We start from the raw sequence: 16504 nt of genomic DNA, 5'->3' as shown, positions 1-16504 counted from the left end.
ATTTATACAAACACTACACTGGCTTTCTCTGTCATCACCTCAGCAGGATCTTACACACACCTGAACATCACAGAGTAAATATTATAGAGTAACTTCAGAATAACTTAGCAATCATAAAATCATCCACAGCACACAGGACAACACAGATAAGACTAAGATACCTCCTCTCCACACTCTACTGAGATTAATGAGAGAAAAACCTGAGATGTGACAGAGAACTCCAGCACTTGAGCAGTAAGCATTTAGTAAGTAGCCCTGTCATTGTTTCTTAAAGACTTGAAGGTTGATTTCTGCCAGATTTATGTAGTTTTCATTTGTATTTGGATGACTTTCAGCAATCTCCTCATAATGCTAAGAAAACTGCATTAAAGATTGAGAGGAAACAACAAAAAGAATTCCAGTACAACAGAATTTTAATGACTAGCTAAAAGTGTTGCATACATACATATTCACATGCATTTCCACACAAAGACTCTGCCGACAACTTTACCTTAAAACATTCTCAAATACCACAAATTAATTTAAGCTCTATAAGGCCTTCTGGCCATTTAATATGCATGTTTCAGATTCTACTACATTCCTTTTTATTATCAGCTTTATTTCTACACACTTATTATTTTCAGGATGTTCACTGCAGAATGCCAGGCACATGCTCAGGGTATTAACTACACTCATCCTCCCCAAAGCAGCAGGATTAGCACTCAAAATGTTAAGAGATCTTCTCTTTGCTTACCAAATGCTGTCCATTCTTATTTCTGAACACCATGTAGCTGTCATGAAGCCTAGGATCAAAATGATGAATTGACTTACACTACATTAAAATTCATGCAGAGTTGCAAAACCTGCATTTCATATATATATATATATATCTTCTGTTAAATAAACAGAAACTAAAAAGCTCATTTAGGAGTGATGAAATTAATTAGGATGGATAAATATAACCAGAACCTATAGCAAAAAATTTCTCACTGAACCTTGAAAATGTAAAATGTCAGTGCTTACGAAACAGATTTTGCATGGCCGTCTCTCCATTAGCCAAAGGAGACAGGGACATCTCTGGAGGGTAATTCATGGCTTCTTGGGGGCTTTTCACTTTCTAACAGAAGATTTGTGAAGGGCTTCCATAATTAGGCCCCTTGTTAAGTAGTCAAAATTGGGCAGAATTCAATGTTTCAGAGCCTCCATGCGAGACTAACGAGCCACGCTGTGTCCCTCAGAAAGTCAGTGAGGCACAACTCTGCAATGCTCATCATTCATCCTCAGACTATGAAATATAAATGAACATGTACTTCTATATTGGCTGGAAATTGCATCTCTGCAAAATGTTTGGAACACAGTAATGTTGACTGGCCAACATCTGTTAAAGTCAGTGCAAAGTTATGGTCAAATCTTCACCATTGATATGGCAACTAAGTTTGCCCCTACGACTTCAAGATGAAACTGAATGAAACTCTTTGTGTTTGATCTCTGCCTTGTTCCATGCCTCTAGCTTGCTACCAAAAAAACATTTAATTCTATAGTACAAAGAGTTACCACTGCAGCCACATGGTCTGTGTGACACATGCCCCTTTGCAGGATATCTTCCTTGTACTCCAAGGTTTTGTACAGCTTCCTCCACAGAGAAACAAATCTGTGACACTTTGCATCTTGATGCAAAAAGGCACAATGAACTTATCAGGTAACTCTGTGCCTGAATATCCTCAATCTTCTAAAAAAGTCTAAGAAGAAGCTGTAAGCTGAAAATCTACCAGGAAGACATGCAAGTGAAATGTCCTTCAAAAGCATCTGCACATGTCCTTTAAAAGCATTCATGCATACATATGGTGCTATTTACATAGCAATTGTATTTAGTTTCCTTAGGATAGTTTATCCCTGTATGATAGGAAGCATTTCAAAGACTTAACCCATATTTACAGAGGAAGGAATTCTAACCTCAAAGCTGTCTTTACTCTTGCCCAACTACCTAAGTAGTTACTTCTTTTTTGTAAATGTAAAAATGTTTAAATTAATCCACAACTTCTACAGGATCAATGCCCACTTCAGAGGAGTACAAACCACCCTGAGGCAAGCACACTTTTAGAAGCTCCCTTAAGCTTGAGCTAAGATCCACAGAGAGACATTCTTACTTTACCTACTGTAGCATATCCAGACAATACACTGTTTTCTGAAACTAAAAAAGACCTAGGAAAATCCACAGCATTAAACCTGCACACGTAAATATTGAGGAGGAAATGTGAAACTGTATGCAAACCATTATTTCAGACCTACAGGTACATGACATTAGAACAGCAGAGGCTGCATATTTTCAGTCATAGGCAATATGGTACCACAACAATAAGTGGAACAATCTAGTTTTGCTGAGCATTCCCAGAACAGGGCAGAAGGCTCAAGTGACCTATCTCAAATGCCCAAAAGCAGACCAAGCAACCATCATTGTCTGGTTGCAGGCAATGCATCTCCCTCCCTTGCCCATCTCTTCCAACATAGTTCAGTGAAATTGCATGCAAGAAGGAAGGTTTCACCTTCATTCCTTGAGCTCCTCACTGGAATGAAGCAGCTAATGAGTACTAGAACTAGCTGAGCAAAAGGAAGCAGCATTGGCTCACTCAAGCTGTATTTTCCATTCAAATAATCATCCCTGTTTCCCTGGGGAAAAGATGGCACACTGAACAGAAGTGTCAGACTGCAGATCCAGCTTGCAGACCATTCAACACCCCAATCCCAATGGCATCCTAACATAGCAATTCCTGTGGCAGTGCACAGGAAGTTATAACCAGAAAATCCCAAGCAATTTTTAATCTCTATACCATTACATACAAGATGCTCACTTGAACAAGCAACCTTAAATTCAAAATTTCTTGACTATATTGCAACATACACATGCCATTTAAAAAGCTGTAGTCAGTTTTGCCTGTTAACCATCTGAGTGAATAATTTGTGACACACAGGTATTATCCAAGTTCCAAAGACAAGTCTTTATCTGGAGATTTCAGATAGTTATTCATTACTCTGTTAGTAAAGAAGAAATAAAATGGGCAGTTCTTTCCAAAGATGGAATTTCAGGTTTGGTTACCAAAACAATAAAGGCAGAGACACTTCCAGATATCCCTTCCTGCCATGACTACTAAAGTAGAATATTATACAGAATTAGAGGAGGTAATGCAACTCACTGCAAAAATCTTCAGTGTGCAGACTGTTACCAAATCATTTAAACATTCAAAAAGCTCATCCCAGAATTATCCTGGAAAAAAATGTGATTTCCCTTAAGCTTTCTCTCCCTGCCTATGGGACAGGCTATGAAACACCCTTCATGCTTCTATTTCTAACTTCTTTTACCTTTTAAATACTCAAGAAAAAAACAGAACAGGTGCAATGCAAATTATACATTTTAGTTTGCTTACCCTATGAATAATCCCAGCTGAATGAAGATGTTTGATACCACACAGCATTTGATATAGAAGATAGGACATTCGTTCATGGTCCAGCTCCATCTGAATCACTTGGCAGAGATTTGCATCCATGAGCTCCATCACTATGTAGCTTACCAAGAAAAAAAAAAGAATAATCAGATAATACTATATTATTTTACTATATTCTCTCTCTTAATCATCTTTTCATAAAATAAATTCTCAGCTTTAGCTCAAATCTGACTTACACATCTTGAAATTCTTCCAGGGATTTTTGTGGTGTGAACACATTCAGTAGGCCGATTATCTGCAGGAAGGGGGAGAGGAAGGTAATTGTACCACAGCAATAACAAACTTGCAGAATCAACATTTCAAAACTGGTAACTATTATTCTGATATGAACCTCCTGGCATACACTGAAGCTCAAATGATTTTGAAAGGAGCATTTTTCCTCCACAAATGACATAATCTAAAGACCCTCCATGTGTTAACAAGATGATATTCAAATCTTAAAACCTAAGTAGCTTAGTCACTCTTTCCCTTTTTCCTACTTTCAGTTTGAAGACCTGGTAAGATTTTTTTTGTACATGAGGAATAATAAAATTAAAATCAATGAAGACTCCCTAAAAGATACCCCATTGCCACTGACAGAGGTGAAGAAACAACTTCATCCAAACAGAAAAACATGTTCTTACAAATGCTTTAGAACATTTTGCATTAAGAATGGATAGGACATAGAGAAAGAGGCCAAGCTACTACTCATCAAGAATCAGGCAGGCTTGCAATAGTTTATCATCATACAAATTATGCTGTTAGGTGGAACATCCTTCAGTGAATCCACATATAAACCACCTGTGTGAGAAAAATTACAAAATTTTCCCAAAAAAGCCAGAAGACCAAGCAAGTTTCCTATGACACTCTCCCTCCCTAGCAGCCAGGAGAAATTTTATCTTCCTGATGGGGTATTAAAAGAGAAGGTAAAATAGGCTGCACACATCTGACTCTGAAGGAAGAAAATGGCCAACATCAGCCTCCTGCAGTTCAACTCCAACGAATTTATCACCTATTTGCTTCCCATTTCTGTGATCTTGTCTACTGCACAGCTTCATAAATGCTGGACAGCAACTGCTGTCACAATATATGCATCTAAACTCATTCATCCACCAGGGGGAGAAAAAAGAGGTATTACAGCCTATTTCTTTTTTCTCCTATGTGTCTAGCAGCAGGATGCACTTACCAGCCATGGTACTCTTACTTGACAGCTGCTTGTAAATTTTAGCAATATAACACTGAGTCCCTTGCTGAGTTTGAAGGGGGTATTTAAAGACTGGGCAGGTATTAAAACTAGTCAATAACAGCTCTTCTGCAAGACCCTTCTGTACTTATCATGGAGATACAGCTGTGCAACGGAAATCTTCTCTGAAGTCACTTCCCACACTTTTACAAAAGATAACCTTCCAGTTAATTCTTCAAGATGTGAAGGAGGACACTGCACTCACGTTTTTGTGATTAACACACTTCATAAGAACGAGCTCTCTGTAGGCTCTTTTAGCATGGGTTTGGTTCTGAAACGGTCGACTTAACTTCTTGATTGCAACATTTCGCTCCAGGATGGCATCATAAGCTGCACTGTAATTAAAAATAACATTACTACATCTCTGGCATCAAGGTCCTTTAAGCTGTGGCAGTTGCAAACATTTTAGCTAATTTGTACCATGTCTGCAGAAACCCCAAATTTTCAGTGTTATCCAGCTTTAGGAATGTGATATAGCAAAGTGCTCTTGTATGCTGAGTGATTCAAAATTTAAAAATATTTCCCAGCTTCAGAGCAGCAACACATGACAATCTCTACAATATAATGCAGTATTTCTCCTTCCAAAGATACCGAGTTCTTGCCACTCACTGGCACTCAAGAACAGACCATCTACAAAAGATCCAAAACACTTCAAACATAAAAGGCACATCAATTTTACATAAAATCTTCACACTAAAAGGGAGAAGGCAGGAAAAGTAGGTTATAAAAAGGCCCCATGCTTTAAATTATGTATTTGCTTAATATCTTGATGACAATGACAGCATCAAAGTCAAGACAAAAAAAAAATGCTAAGAAAGCTTTAACCTCTAGATGTCACTGGCTTTAACTTGTTGAAAAAAAACCCAACACTTTGTTTACAGACTAATGCCAACATTGTCATACGATTCAGTGACAGAGGCTGTTTAACTGATGAAGACTGTTATTGGAGACAACTCCCTTACATATCACATTTCCATGACAGGAAGTCATGGCTTGTTTTTCCTGTAAGAGCTAATATAATAGATGACTGCCATGCAGACTCGGGAAATATTTATCAGTTACTAAAAAAGTCTCAATAGAGAAAATATTATTTTCTTGTCTCTTCTCAATAATGGTACTCCAATCTAATGAAGAATATCTGCCAGTAAACAGTAGGATCTATTAAATCCAACTCACTACTTTAAGAAGTGGATTGTATGCATGTGGGCTTGAATGATTTGTAATTTATCATCAACAAAACCTCTAGACACTACTAAAGAAAAAGAATGGGAACAACATGTACTGGTAACTTTCTTTGATGTACATTTTCCACTGTAACTGGAATTCCCCCACCTGCCCCAAAGATAAGGATTATTTTAGGAAAGATGGCCAACATAGGACTTCTGTTCTAGTACTTAAACTTCTGCATTCCCTGTACATAATAGAAGCCTAGAGCCTATTTCAGTATCAGGCCATCTACTTAATATTCCCCCTAATCAAGTAGGATCAGTTACAATAACAACAAAAAAGAAACAAATACAAACCATGACCACTGACAACAAAAACTCCAATCCAAAGAACTGCACTGTATGGAGACACATGAGCAAGATTTAACCACAGTCCTCATCAGGGAAAGCTGCTGCAATTTAACTAAAAAGGCCTCAATTACACCACTAGCAGCAACTACAGAATGGTCCTAGAGTAACTACATGGTCAGCTTTGGGATCTCTGCTCTAGGAAGGGCAACAAATTTGGAAAACAGGCAGTAGTTAACATATGACTGGCCATCATAAGGACAGTAATAATATCTAAAGCTTTTACTGGGATTTCCATAGCAACTAAACAAACTAGTCAAGCAACTGTCTACATCCTCAGTTTGCTAACACACATGCAAACAAAATTCAGATCAGTTACTTTGTTGCTGCTAGTTAATACCAGTAATCTTAATGCCAGAAGTTACCATTTCAAAAACAACTTTCTAGTGTTTTTTTTTCAAATTTACATTTACACTTTTCACACTGTTTTATTAATCCTGCTAAAATACAAACATGAATTAAAAACCCACCTGTACCATATATTCTCTTTACACTGATCAAGAACAAGATCAAGGTAGTAAAGAGGTGACAGAACTGAGATTACACTCTCCCCTTTCTCTTCCTTTATGCTTTTGTATTTTTGTGTACCTGGTTAACATCTTAAGAGTTAAAATAAACTGAAAAACTGGCTAGGTCCTGTGATATTTATATCCTTTTCAAACATTCAAAAAAGCTTCCAGGAAGGTTAAGCCAACATTTCTCTCTGAGGCAATACCAATGCACAAGACACAGTGCCTACAAGCAGCTAGTTGTCAACAACTTAAATCAACTGGACATTTTTCAGTCCACACAGCAGAGCTCTTATTCAAAGAATGACATTGTCAAGTCATACTTTCCCAAACTGCATCAGGCACTTCCATATGACAGCCAGCATCCCAAATGCTTACTCACTGGTATCAAGGACTACTCAGATTGTGACACAGACCCCTATCAAGCCATTTCAAGTAGTGCAAACATTTACAAACAGCAAACATTCTACAGAGTATTTCTGCCTTTTGTTTCACTGCAAGCAGCGTGGTTTAGGATTAGTTTCTTTATCCAGTTTCTTTTTTCCCCATTAATTTACAGGACTCAGCACAACTGGCTGAATTTACACAGAAGGGCATCAATTCCAAAGTTGAACAGGTCAAAAAGCAACAGCAAGCCCTTGCTAAGGTAAAATGGTCATCAGTTACCATTGCTGTTTTGCCTGTAAAAGATAATTCTCCACACTCCTGGCTCTGTAACACCCAACACTCAAAAAACTATGTTAAGGAAACCTAAAGGTACATTTAAATTTTAAAGAAACCTTACCATACTATCCCTTGTGCTCCTGATCCTATTGGTTTCAAATTCTGATACCGTTTCAATACGGTGAAAGTTGAGTCTCCAATTTCAACACTGTAAAAATTGTTGTCACGCTTGCTCCTGCTCATGACGGCAACTTGGTTACTTCACTTCATCCAAATTTTGCTTCTGGCCTATGAAGACATAAAATTGGAAAAACTAAGATTTCACAACTGTATGGAACCTGACATAAGGCAAAACTCCTTTTAAGACACACAAGACACTTCCCAAATAAATCCCAAGTGCACATTTAAGTTATTTCCAGTGACTGCAGGAGTAAGATGGCAGGTGTTTGAAATGCTGTAATGGATGATAAAAAAATCTGAGATGGAAATGACAGAAGACCAAAAGGCAGGAAGCTCCACAGCACCCAGAGAGCTTCAAGAGTCCTACCATCCCTCCATCCACACATGTACAGCACAGGAGCAGGGCCTGGGCCAGACACTCTCCAGAGGCCCCATTCCACCTGAATCATTGCATAATTTCATCAATAAAAGTGTGATGGAACATGAACAAGTCTTCCAGACATTGCAATCATTAAAATACTCTTGGTCACAACCAGCAGGGATACCTGACACTGATATGGAAATACACACAGTCAACTGAAGCCAGAAAAGGAAAACTGGCCTTGTCAGATATCTTTCATGAGGAAAAAGTAATAATCACAGCAGTATTTAAAAGAACTCATTGTTTATTTTTACTAATAACACAAGAAAGGAGGGAGAGATATCCCAAAGTGAGGAAGGAGAATTTAACAGCAAGTTAAATTCTCATTCCTTTCTCTGCAGCCCTACACAGTGTTCATCAAAAATTGTCAATCTGTACTGTGACAGCAAGAGGTACAGTCTCTCTCTTCATTTTAAATGCATGCTCTCCTAGCATAAAACAGATTTACTCAGTGCTTCAGAAGACATGGAGCCAATTCTCAGAAAAGCCCTTTCTCCTTGCACATTTTGTTTATACCTTAATTGGAAAACACAACATGAAAAGCCAGGATTCATCCTTTGCTATAATGCATCATCTCTTACTCTAAGAGTATCCTTTTATGCAAGAAATCATACATACTCAGCTTATTTCTACTTCAGTGAAGAAGTACAGCTGACAAGATATTTTCATATCCCAGTACCCTGAAATACAATAAACAGAAGAAATGAGAAAAACCAGAGATGGGAACAACCATCATTAATTACAAGATTCACATTAAATCAGACTTGATTTTCATGATCATGACTTCTAAAGCAATCTTCTCCTAAACAAGCAAGGATCAAGTGGGCTAAGTCTTGGAAGAAACTTTGGATGCTAAGCCAGCAAACAGTCTCAGGGACAAGACATGTCTGAGGTACAACACAAACACCAACTAACAGTGATCTGTCTACATGTGCTGGCACAACTGTTCTACAGTGAAAGATTACTACAGGAGCTGCTCTGAAGTAGGACTGACAAAAAATGAAGACCATGACAGTCAAAGAGATGAAGAAATGGAAGAAGGCAATTTTGAAATAAAACAGTTACATATATTAATACATTAAATAGTAATATAATCAACATAATATAACAACATAAGCTACCTATCAATGATGATTCAATAACCCATTTTCATGGTGTTAGATACTAGAAGGCATCTAAGATCATGAAAATCAATGCTCTGTAGGAATCTGTTGTTGACCTAGAAAATAGAAAAATCCAACAGTTCTTCAAGTACATGCTAGTTTGCTACTGAATGCAAAACAAATGGACAGTGTATATAAAGCTCTTGCATTAATGACTCTTATTTAATTTCTTTGTGAAAATATAGTTCACACATAGCTGATTTGTATGCATCATGTGTTTTTGAATGCTTGTCTAATTTTCAGCTGTCACGTTTAAAGGTATCTGGATAGCTGCTAAATGGATAGTTCAAACACAGCCTAGAGTTTTCACAGATGCTTGCTTCAAAGGCTCAACTTTAGAAAACAAAAGAATTGTTTCTAAAGGTAACTTCATAGCTCATTCAGTTAGTCTCAGAAGTAATTACAGTTTTAATGTTTTGTTTGTCCATGTTGCCCTCGAAACTGAATGTTGTATTTTGCAATACTTCCAGCTCTGTTAAATATTAATGCAGATAGAACATTTGGATAAAGGAGTTACCATTAGCTGGGTGAAAACTGCAGCAAGATATTACTAAACCATTACAAATGCAAAAGATGTCTAAAAACCTGAAGCTTATTCAAAAACAGAGTATTCTCACTGATGACTCTAGGACTTGCATGGCTTTCACAGATCAGATGGTTTTAAGCTGAACAACCTCCAGCTGCCTGAAGCACTCCTAATGCTGCCACGTGTTTAAGGAGGTCTCCAGCTGCTGTGCCCTGGCAGTGCCTCTCCCCTCAGCTACTGCACACCTGCATTACACAGAGCCCTGCCTGCCCACACCACTCACAGCACAGGAGGCACAGCACAAACTGGAACTCAACAGCTCTGATCTCAGGAGCTATTTTCTGCTTGCAACTATTAAACAAAACCACAAATATACTGGAGTGATTCTTGTACAGCTCAGATCGGAAGGACAGTGCAGGTACATTTCTTAAAATAACTACATTTTAATGTATCTTTTGTCCACCAAGAAGTCAAACTTCACTTGTTACAGATTCAGTAAAGCAAAAGTGAACACTAGATCTCAGTGATCACCAGGAAAAGAAGTACTGAGGCTGGGGAAACCTGCATAAACATGACAAGGGCACATTTAGACTTCTATGTTATGACTTGCCTACTGCTTTCAAGTTCAAACAGAATAAGGTAGTGTCACCCCAGTTTGCTCAAACACATGAAATTTAAGGCACATTTAATTTTTTTTACACTTTAGGACAGCTACATTTTTTATAGCCTTTTATACAAGGAGAATTCAAAACCAATTACTTGATTTCCCAGAACCTGTTGAGTATTCAACAATAAACAGATGGCTTTCTCCACTAAAGATGGTAATTTCAGAAAAGATGACAGGCTCAGTATAGACAAATAAATTTGGCTATAAAGCAAAATATTCCTGAGTACACAACAGCAAATGCATCTTAATAAAATGTAATATGGGCTGTTTAAATCAAGGAATTACTTCATTGGTTTGGCAAACACTGTTGCCAGATTGATATATCTCAGGGATATAGAGCCCTCTCTGTTAATCTAACTCTGTCCTCAGTAAAATTTAACAGGGAACAACTATGTAGAGTCCTAAATTCATAAACAATGGACTAAATCCACTAATATGAATGCAACCTTTGCCATAATTTAATGTTGCAGTTTACAGGCTCATATAGTGACTAACAACATACTCCAGCTGCATCACATGATGACTTTCCAGTCATCTAGGAAACTAGATACAGTTTTCTTCATATGTATCTGCCACCTCACTTATTAAGAGAGTGTAATTGAGGAGTCTACTAGAAGGGAAGAACATACAGGGAAATGAACCACCCCCTTCTCCACTCCAGCAGTCTTCTCTTGGCCAGGAGTCACCTCACCACAGTTTCCACAGAAGAGATGATAATCTATTTGAAGGTAATTGCAATCGACTGAACTTAATTATGCACTCCAAAAGTCACCTGGAGGCCCTTTTATAACAAGGAGGTACCTACTACTTAAACAGCACAGGTTCACTGTGTCTGATAATCTAATTTTAGTCTTCACAACTGATGTCTTTGCCCAGATTCCAGTTCTGTTTGAAACAGACAAGTAATCCTATTATCTTTCATAGAGGGAGCTTTCTTGCAATGCTCAGCTCCAGATATAAGCACATAAATAGCATAAAGGGCCTCAAGAGCCACAAGGTCCTCAGAGTTTTCACCCTGATTAGTAGTGACTGTGGAGTTTTTCCAGATCCTGATTCAAAACAGAAATATTTATTTAAAATTTACCAAGGAGAACATGAAAATAAAAATAACAACAAAGCAGAGCCTGAATTAGTAGAGGAACATCTGGGCGGTTTTTAACCCCATCTGTAACACATGCAATGAGGATGATGCAGGAGATCAGAATCCAGCCTTGAGGATGAACTGAGGATGCTCTAGGGAAACACTTAGAGGTACTGATAAATGCTACTCTGTTTATCAAAAATTCATCAACAGACTCCATGTTCAGCCCTCTATTTTTTCCTCTTACAAAAACAGGTGAACTTTTACCCTTTATAATGCTGTAGTAGAATTTGAGGGGCAGGAAAGGAATAAACTTCTTCATGGGAAAAAAAAATCAGCAACTTTTTCTTTTTAATCTGAATTACACTTAGCAAGCTTCCTGCATTTTAAATCTTCCCCACCCTAATATTTATGTACTTAATAAACTACAATAGAAGGGGGCAAAATGAGTCAAGAAAATTTCATATCTACTGAAAGCCAGCTTCCAGCTCAGAGACAGACTAGAAGTCATAGAAAGAAAATATACACACGCAAAAAAGGGACCTATCTTTTTTTATCCATGCAAAAAATGCATGCTCTGTTTTTCATCTTAATTCAAGTGACCTGCTGCTTTTTTCAGTCACTTCAGTCAGCCCACAAAGGGGCTGTGCCAGCAGCTACAGCACCTGGGTAGAGCACAGGTTAACAGCCTGATCCCCAACCACTAACACTGGGAGCTTCCTTGTTTGCTCTGAAGGGAGGGACAGGAGAGGGGAATTATTCCTGACAGCCAGGCAAGAGGAACATTCTTATTTCCCAAGCAGAGCTTCCAGCAGCAGCTGCTGGCAAATGCAGCCTCTTGAGTTTTCCCTTTTCAGGCTGTTACTCGCCCTCTGGTGAAAAAGCCAATTTCACTGACACTGAGGACAGACACGTTCTGTGGTGTCACTGAAGCAGGATGCCCCAGGGATTATATCTGCACAGTCAGTCATACAGACAGGAACTTGAAGCTGGCATGTTCTCCACTGCTTCCCCTGTCAGATCCCTCTGATCAATACTATAGCATCTAATCAAAAGCAAATGTTTCCACTAAAGATTGTGCTATTTTGGGAACCTCACCCCAAATGGTTTCAAAACTCACAATAAAAGCTTAATAAAAAAATAAGGAATGAGCTCAAACAGCTAATTTTCAACATGATGTCTTCTGCACCAGTGCTGGAATTCCCTGCATCAAATTACATTCAAATACATTCAATTCAGCCTGAAATAGCAATCACTCACAGGTGCAGTCACCAGTGCCAAAATATTAACAGCTGAACCTGAAATTAGGGAAACCTGAAGTTGGAGACAGGGATTTTTGTATAAGGCAACTGGAACTGGAGCTTTTCCACTTCCATGTCACCAGTACCTTGGAACAGTCGATACACTGTCAGAAGTAACTAATGACTGAGAGGCTGTTTAGCTGTAAGGAAAGACCTCCAACTGGCAGTGATCAAATTAAGACTGTAACTAGCAAAATACTGATACTGTCTATAAACAGGCAGTGTAAGATCACATACAAACATGCAGAAACAGCTCCTGTCGTTAAACACTGCTCCAGGCACTGCTGGCACAGCTGGAAGGGACAGAAGCACTGAAGGTCCAGCAGCAATTTCACACACTGCTCCCCATGGAGCACAGGCAGAGTCAGCACCTCCACACCACATTTCCCTCAGAAGCTCAAAGCAAGCATGTATGCAAACCAAGTACAACATACCAGTGTTTTCTCATCCTGCCTGCTGAACAAGGGTCAGCTGAACTGCTGAACCTGCATTCACCGCTTCTGAGTATCCTCTATATAAAAATCAATATTACTGCACATTTCTAAAGCAAATTCTCATATTGTGAAATATCTCTTGCAAAACATCCAAAATAAGCCAATAATTTCTGGTACCACTAAAACATTAGTTTTGTTTAACATCTCAATTAATCTGAGAACTGAATTCTTTATAGTCAGATAAAACACATCACACACCTTGCACAAGCAGGATAATGAAGAACCAAGTAACAAATGCACCACAGTAAATTACTTACAAGCAATGAAAGTTTCGCAGTGATTCTCTTTTCAAAACAGATATTTTTTGGTTTTTATCAGTAAATTTCCTATTGAGAGGATTAATTCACCTTCTTCCTTTTGCACCTACATTTCTCTACACTCTAAGACATTGTCCCATAATGCCATTAGTCTACAAATTACAGCCCTTTTACTACAAAAAAAAAAATACTAAAAGAATGCATATAATAGTCATTCATGAAGAGTTAAGGCATTATTTGTTAATGGCACAGGACAATTAAAGAGACTGCCATAAAGCACAGGAAAAATGCCACATGGGCTGTATGTTTATCTTACACACACAAATATTACCTAAACCAGTCAGGTAACTGATTCACTTCTAGCACTTTGAGCTAGTCAGTTTTATTTTTCTTTTACAACTGTAACTGGTCATAGAAGAAATTTTTACAACTAAAGCAGCTGGTCATAGAAGAAATTATCCATACTTCTGGTTTAGGGCCTGCTGGCCAATTAGGTAAAACACACATTACAGCCACCAGCAGCTCTAATTTCATCACGTGGGAAGTTAAACAAAATTAAGATTCTGAAAAATGAGAAGTCAAAACATAGAGACTTAAAGTAGCCTGAGGACAAGGAAAGAAAGATGCACAAGTGAACGCATGCTATCAGCTCCATGAAAAGGTGAAAATTTGTGCTTGCTTATCTACCATTCCTTCAGCCATTTCCCTCTCCCCTCCAAGCAAGGAGCATCTGCCAGTTTGTGACAGGGAAATGAAACCTCACATTTCTTCATCATCTGTGATTATTACACACCAAGTGCTATCCAGATTGCCAGGTTTCTGAAATATAATATCTTTAAAGGTACATAATCTAAACATGAAGCTATCTCTAGAGAAAGACACTACTATAAACCTTAAACCTACCTCAAACCTCCTGAAAGTTGCACCATGAGTTACAAAGCTTAAGAATTGCCCAAACTTTATCTGAGGCTTTCAAGTTGATTTTGGTGATAGACACAGTCCTGGTGATCCAAATCAGGAGCAAGACAGCAACACTTACAACTTCCCAGCACTTCTCACTGTCAACTCCTACAACACAGCTGCTCTGGAACACGAGTGCACCCTCTCTGGAAAAACCCCACCTGTGGCCAACAGCACTTAACTAATTCTTACCCAGTTACAGATCACTTCTAATCCAGTTCACTACAGAGCCACTCTGCTGCAATATGGTATTCTGTATTACATGTTTTCCAGGGGGCTGCATTTTGTGATAAGGCTACATGTGACACAAAGCTTATCACAGGAGGTTGTACAGTGAAATTATGTATTTGCAATAGAATACACTGCGGAGTTCATATATTCTTATATATTCTTGTTTTATTAAGTCATTAGACATCAGCAGAGACTGTTTTAGAAAAGTATGCTCCATTCCCTTTAAAGAGGGTTTTAGATTCAAATGCCAGGAGGCTGTCAATGAGGCAGGCTGCAGCATGCAATACTCACCAGCCTGAAAACTGGCATTTCTAATGATGAAGATTCTCATCCAACATTTCCTCTTGACTTTTTTTATTGACTCCTGAACTGTGACTTTAATTAACCATGAAGGATTTTATTAGGTAGCATTTTTCTAGAACAAGCATTATCAGAATGAGTAGTGCTATATTTACAGCAAAAAATATCACTCTGCAAACTCTGCTGTTCTACATTAGATAGGAGAACAGCTCTACAGCTTCTTCATTGTAATGTCATATGAAACTCCACTACAGATTGGTTCCATGACAAATCCTATTATCATAATATATGGTAATATAATATGTTGTGTCTTGCAGGTCAGTTTTGTCACAGAAATCATAAACCACAATAGCTTCAACAAAAGAAAACTTGTGTAACTCTACATTTTGGTAAAGAAGCTGTTATGACAAGAGATTAAAAGACTATTCTTAGCAAAACTATCCTTTTCAGAAATAATAGGATAAGACAAGGATCTTCCAATTCCTTAATCCTTTTTCAAATAAAAGATTATAGAAAAGAATGGTAAATGTGGAGAAAATCAAGGTATGCATGTTTTTCAAAGCTTAAAATATTCAGGTTTATTGCAGGACACTATTTGGCAATTTAATTTGGTTTGGTTTTTTGTAAATACTACTCTTAAAATCTGAAATCAGTGAAAATTCAGTAAAGCAACTGTTCAACAAACTGTTCTATTTCAAGAATCTGATTTAACTGTCAGAAGTGCAATCTAAGTGCCTGCTGCTGTACCTTGAAAACATGTTTAATCATAATCATGCCTAAACCATGACTGAAACCACTGCATTCTAGGGAATGCCATTCCCTGTTGCCTTACGTAGATCCCTTTACACACAATCATGTGTCCTGGCCCATTCAGCTCACTCAGGTACTTGAAAAAAACATAACTATGTATAACTTGAAATTGAGAAGAAAATAATAAATTACTAATCTAGGCACAACACTGTTTCTGCTGACTGCCTAAGGCAGGGATAATTCCCACCATTCCTCAAAGGCCTGCCTTCGTATGGTAGCTCTCTGCACATCCAGTGACCACTGCCAAAGCAACAGAGGGAAACCACCAGCAAAATAAAAGTGAATACAACTCAGAGTGCCTCAATGAGATCTGCACAGGTTTAGAAGCAGAACCCTGCCCTGAGAGTAATCCTGGAGTGCGAGGAAATGCTTGTTCTTTAACCTCTTTTTGCAGGGGGAAAAAAAAGCATACAAAAGCTAAATGTTTCAGCAAAAACAAAATTAAATGGTTTTTTAATTGTTTTAAAGGACAACAGTAAACAAAAGATACCAGATACCAAGTGACCTAAAATAGTAATTAAATATCAGTGATCAAGAGGACAATAGCTATAGAACATTAGAGGAAGGAAGGATTTGGGTAACAGCTGGGAAAAAAGTTTTCAGATTGCTTTAAAACTACATTGATTTTAACTTCTAATGCCAGCTACGAAAACTGAGAATCCAATT

General features: G+C 38.0%; 1 protein-coding gene across 6 annotated transcripts in view; it reads right to left on the bottom strand.

The window, feature by feature from the left end:
- Positions 1-16504, bottom strand: part of MAPK8 (mitogen-activated protein kinase 8) — a 229284-nt gene that overhangs the window by 13530 nt on the left and 199250 nt on the right. For 3 of the 6 annotated variants that reach the window (XM_074544941.1, XM_074544938.1, XM_074544944.1), the window contains exons 2-6: positions 8667-8728; positions 7569-7735; positions 4907-5036; positions 3656-3714; positions 3402-3540 (exon numbers count right to left, since the gene is read on the bottom strand). In XM_074544941.1, coding sequence (XP_074401042.1) covers positions 3402-3540; positions 3656-3714; positions 4907-5036; positions 7569-7690 — 450 coding nt within the window. In that variant the 5' untranslated portion in view covers positions 7691-7735; positions 8667-8728. Of the gene's footprint in view, positions 1-3401; positions 3541-3655; positions 3715-4906; positions 5037-7568; positions 7736-8666; positions 8729-9169; positions 9268-16504 lie in introns of all 6 variants that reach the window. The other 3 variants (XM_074544943.1, XM_074544939.1, XM_074544940.1) reach the window with 2 other exon arrangements.

Source organism: Zonotrichia albicollis, chromosome 7, assembly GCF_047830755.1.
Source record: "Zonotrichia albicollis isolate bZonAlb1 chromosome 7, bZonAlb1.hap1, whole genome shotgun sequence".
NCBI lineage: Eukaryota > Metazoa > Chordata > Aves > Passeriformes > Passerellidae > Zonotrichia > Zonotrichia albicollis.
This window is presented reverse-complemented; position numbering and strand designations above follow the sequence as displayed.